General features: G+C 36.1%; 1 protein-coding gene across 1 annotated transcript; it reads left to right on the top strand.

Annotated features, from left to right (window-relative positions):
* Positions 1-206: 206 nt before the first annotated feature.
* Positions 207-4,624, top strand: LOC114682917 (zinc finger protein 844-like). The gene is made up of 4 exons (XM_037198639.1): positions 207-2,498; positions 2,701-2,761; positions 3,689-4,416; positions 4,607-4,624. Exons 2-4 carry the CDS (start codon positions 2,719-2,721, stop codon positions 4,622-4,624), a joined length of 789 nt encoding a protein of 262 aa, XP_037054534.1. The 5' UTR covers positions 207-2,498; positions 2,701-2,718.
* The last annotated feature ends 464 nt before the right edge of the window (positions 4,625-5,088 follow it).

Raw genomic sequence — 5,088 nt, 5'->3', positions numbered from 1 at the left:
TATAGATTTATGGAAATGGATTAATTTAAGCTATAAGAACAGTTAGCAAGAAGCCTGCCATGGCCATACAGTTTGTAAGCAATATAAGTCTCTGTGTTTACTTGATCAGTTCTGAGCGGCTGTGGGACTGGTGGATGATAGAGATTTGTCCTGACTGTGGGCAAGGCAGGAAAACTCTAGCTACACACATCTTTGCATCATTAAAATAAATGTCCCACAGCATAAATAAATGTAATATCTTAAAATAATATTCCACAACAGCCTGGGTTGCATTTCGAGACCACAAGATGTTGAGATACCTAAGCTATAAGACACCTTCCATGGGACCTAGCTGCATATAGGGAGTAGAAGTAACCAAAGAGAGAGATGTATGAGAAATTGCAGGGATAGGGCTGTTTAAGCCCTTTAAAACTAAAGCCCCATACATCTGAGACAGAGATACAGGATTTGATGTTTGTCCTGCTGTGTTTGTCTTGTTTTGGTCCAATCTTCCCTCACTATGTCTCCATAATGTTTCTCTGTTTCGGAAGGTGAGTGATAGTCTGTGTCATTGTATGTTGGTTATATATAACTCATTTTCTGATTTTACAAGATGTCATTGTCAAGAGATTTTCTTGAGTGCCAGAAGAGAGTTTGCACATTTGAATAGTGTGAGGATCACTGAAGTGGCTAAATCTATTTTCTTCATGATGACCATGAGCCTATAGTGACCAGGGTCAAAATGTAGTTGATTGAATGAAAAACCTTCCAGATAGACGATGTATTTGAACATGTGTCTCTCCTTGGTGACTTTCTTTCAATTGCTTGTGAAACCTTTAGTAAGAGGAGCCTTTCTGGATGAATTTGTCATTGGGAGTGTGATATGAGTCTTTATAGCCTCAACCCATTTCCTGGTCTTTGTATCTATTGTGTTGTGGTTGAAACTAATCAGCCAGCTTCCTTCTTGTGTTGTCATACCTTCAACACCATTATAGACTCTATCTCTAAATCACATAATATACAGTAGAAGCAATTGCTATTCATTGCTAAGGCAGTTTGGTAGCCTGCTCTTTTAATTTTTTTGTTCATTTGTTTTTGAAGACAAGGTTTGTCTGTGTAGCACTGGCTGTCCTGAAAGGAGCTGTGTATACCATGTTGGTCCAAACTCAGAGATCTCCCTGATTCTGGCTCCCAAGTCCTGGGATTAAGGGAGGACCAACATTCCTAGCTTTTTTTGTTTTTATATTATTGAGTGATGAGCCTAGGGTGTAGGTTTTTGTACATGTCAAGCATATGTTGTTTTACTGAGCTTCACCTATATCTTGAATTTTAAAATTTGGCAGAGGGTATCATTCTGCTTTTCTGGATGGCATGTGTTCATGATATTAATACTGTCTGAGACTTCTGAGTCATTGGATTTCAGGTGCATGACCTTCTTCCTGCCTGTTGTTTTTGTTTTAAATTTTATAAATGAATATGAGTGTTTTACCTGTATGCATGGATATGCACCATGTGAGTACCTGATTCTCACAGTAATCAAAACATGGTCTCAGAAACTCTGAATTTGGAATAATGGATAGTTGTAATCCCTCGTATAAGTACTGGCAATTGAGCCCACCTATATGCAAGACCAGCAAGAGCTCTCTACTACTGTGCCATCTCTTCTACCCTGTGTTGATTATTTATGATCAACATTTACATTGCTAATGTTTTCATCTGTCCATTTGTAACTGTTTACACATGCAGTGTCTTTTAGTAAAATCTTATTGATGTTACAGTTTGAATTGGGGCACTTCAAGTTTCTGGAAGATGAATGCAGAACTGGAATGACTGCATAACTCTTTGTAGGAACTTCAGTAAAAACTTCTGAGTTCTATCTTTTTTGTTTTTTTGACTGATTTTTTTTTCTTTTTGCATGGGAGACAGGGTCTTAATATGTACTTCTGGCTTTCTTGGACCTGATTGCATTGACTAGGCTGGCATTCAACTCTGAGGCAGATATACTTGCCTCTGCTTTCTGAGTGCTGGAGTTAAAGGTGTTAAGCCAATACACCCAGCTTGTCTATCTTTTTTTTTTTGTAGTTAGTAATTGTTCATATAATTTCTCTCATGTGTACTCTGTACTGTTGACCTGTTTACTTATCTCTCTATATTTGTTAATAGGGATTTCTCTTATGAGGTGATATGTTATTCAAAGGGTACAGAAATGACAGAAGTTACTCTCCTATACAATTTCCTTCTAAAGTGACTTCGTGATTGCATTATAATAGCTATGTCATGGAATTAGTGTGGGGGTGCACCAGAATTACATGAATATACTGTCAAAGAAGTATACATTTACAATGTTGTCAGTATCATGCTTTCTTTTGTACATATGTATGGGATGTTTTAGAATGCAGTGACCTATGATGATGTGCATGTTGACTTCACTTGGGAAGAGTGGAGTTTGCTGGATCCTTCCCAGAAGAATCTCTACAAAGATGTGATGTTGGAGACCTACAGGAACCTCACTATTATAGGTAAGACTGGATTTTCCCTTATGTTTTAAAATAAGAGGACAACTGTTCCTTGGTTATTGATGCTCTTCTGTAATTTGATTGAGATAAAACAAGAATGAGGTGAATAAATCAGCCATGTTTCTAAGATTCACTGAAGATAGTAACTTAATTATTACACAGTTTTCAATAGTATAACATACATTTTTCTGGTACTATATTTTAGGATACAGCTGGGAAGACCATGATACTGAAGAACATTGTCAAAGTTCTGGAAGACATGAAAGGTAATTTTCATATGTGAGCTAATACAAATGTGTCTCTAAAGAAATTGTAATGTGTCCTGGAAGTTTTAAACAAAAGCAACATTGTAAATAAGCATAGCTTTAAGTACATTGATAATTATTAAATTCTCACAAAACCACATACCACAATTTCAGGTAGGTGTATTGCATTTGCAAGACATTCTTTTAAGAAAGAAGACAAAGAAACAATGCCTTAACAGATATCACGATTTGAATCATAGCACCTTGAGAGCTGTGCTATAGAACTGTCAGTCCATTTATCTCTTACCACTCATGTTACAAAAGTTATACATATTGAAGAGGTGATAAGTATATCTCCAAAACCTTCTAATAAGTAAATAGTACATAGTAAAGGTAGTGTCTCTCATATACTTGTTGTGACTGTGGTAAGTTTAGTGAGAGGAGCAGTTAGAGTAAAGAGTCAAGGGTCAGTTGTGGAGAAGCCTTAATCCCTATAAAAGTCCATGAAGACAGAAAGGCAAACTGTGAATTCAGTGTGCAAACCTTTTATTAGTTATTCTTCCTTTACTAGGTATAATATATATCACTCTGGATACAAGTCATATGAGCATAGGGATATGGAAAGACATAGCATACTTCTCTCTCAGACCAATTGGAAGATATGTAGCAGTCCTGACATTGAATATACTTGTTGAATTTGATTCAAGTATACAAGTAATCAGTTTTCTAACTTTATTGTTAATGCATCAATAAATTCATGGTACAGAAAAGCCCTATTAGTTCTAGGACTGTGTAAATGCAGCATGAGTGTAAACACAGTGATAAAACCTTAAGATCTGATTCTTTTTTATAGTTGGATCCAATTGTAAAATTATTTCATACAGCTATAAAGAGTCAACAGTGTGTTGAATGTGGTAAAGCTTTTACATGTGCCAATTATCCTTGCAGGCATGAAAGAAGTCAAACTGGAGAGAATCCTTCTGTATATACTCAGTGTGATAAATTCTTTGCATATGATAGTCATCTTCAAAGGCATAAAAGAACACATACCGGAGAGAAACCTTATGAATGTAATCAGTGTGGCAAAACCTTTGTATGTCTTAGAAATCTTCGAAAGCATAAAGGAACAGAGAGAAAAGAGAAGTCCTATGAATGTAATCAGTGTGGTAAAGCCTTTGCTTATCACAGTCAGCTTCAAAGGCATAAAAGAACACATACTGGAGAGAAACCCTATGGATGTAATCTGTGTGATAAAACCTTTGCACGTCACAGTGATCTTCAAATGCATAAAACAATACATACTGGAGAGAAACCCTATGAATGCAATCAATGTGGTAAAGCTTTTGCACGTCGCAGTTATCTTCAAACGCATAAAAGAACACATACTGGAGAGAAACCCTATAAATGTAATCAATGTGGTAAAGCCTTTGTATTTGTATGTCTTAGAAATCTTCGAAAGCATAAAGGAACAAACACCCGAGAGAAGTCCTATTTATGTAATCAATGTGGTAAAGCCTTTTCACAGCACAGACATCTTCAAATGCATAAAAGCACACATACTGGAAAGAACCCCTGTGAATGTAATCAATGTGGTAAAGCCTTTGCTTATCACTGTTATCTTCAAAGGCATAAAAGAACACATACTGGAGAGAAACCCTATGGATGTAATCTGTGTGGTAAAACCTTTGCACATCACAACAATCTTCAAATGCATAAAACAACACATACTGGAGAGAAACCCTATGAATGCAATCAATGTGGTAAAGCTTTTGCACGTCGCAGTTATCTTCAAATGCATAAAAGAACACATACTGGAGAGAAACCCTATGAATGCAATCAATGTGGTAAAGCTTTTGCACGTTGCAGTTATCTTCAAAGGCATAAAAGAACACATACTGGAGAGAAACCCTATGCATGCAATCAATGTGGTAAAGCCTTTGCATGTATCAGTAATCTTTTAAAGCATAAAACAACACATACTGGAGAGAAACCCTAATGAATGTAATCAGTGTGGTAAAGCTTTTGCATGTCTTAGTCATCTTCAAATGCATAAAAGCACACATACTGGAGAGAAACCCTATGAATGTAATCTGTGTGGTAAAGCCTTTCTATGTATCAGTAATTCAAAATGAGAAAAAATCATACTGCAGTGGAACCCTATAAATCGAGTAAAGTTTTCTCTTTATAGAGGAGTAAAACTTTGTGTGCTGTCAATCTGTTAAAGCCTTTGCATACTACAATAGTCTTTGAGTACCTGAAATTGATACTGAGTGCTATTTATTATAATGTATTTGGAAAGCTCTTTAGTTAACATGCTTACAAACAGTTGCACATTATTCTGTAGAAAA

Source organism: Peromyscus leucopus, chromosome 23 (assembly GCF_004664715.2).
Source record: "Peromyscus leucopus breed LL Stock chromosome 23, UCI_PerLeu_2.1, whole genome shotgun sequence".
Lineage (NCBI taxonomy): Eukaryota > Metazoa > Chordata > Mammalia > Rodentia > Cricetidae > Peromyscus > Peromyscus leucopus.
This window is presented reverse-complemented; position numbering and strand designations above follow the sequence as displayed.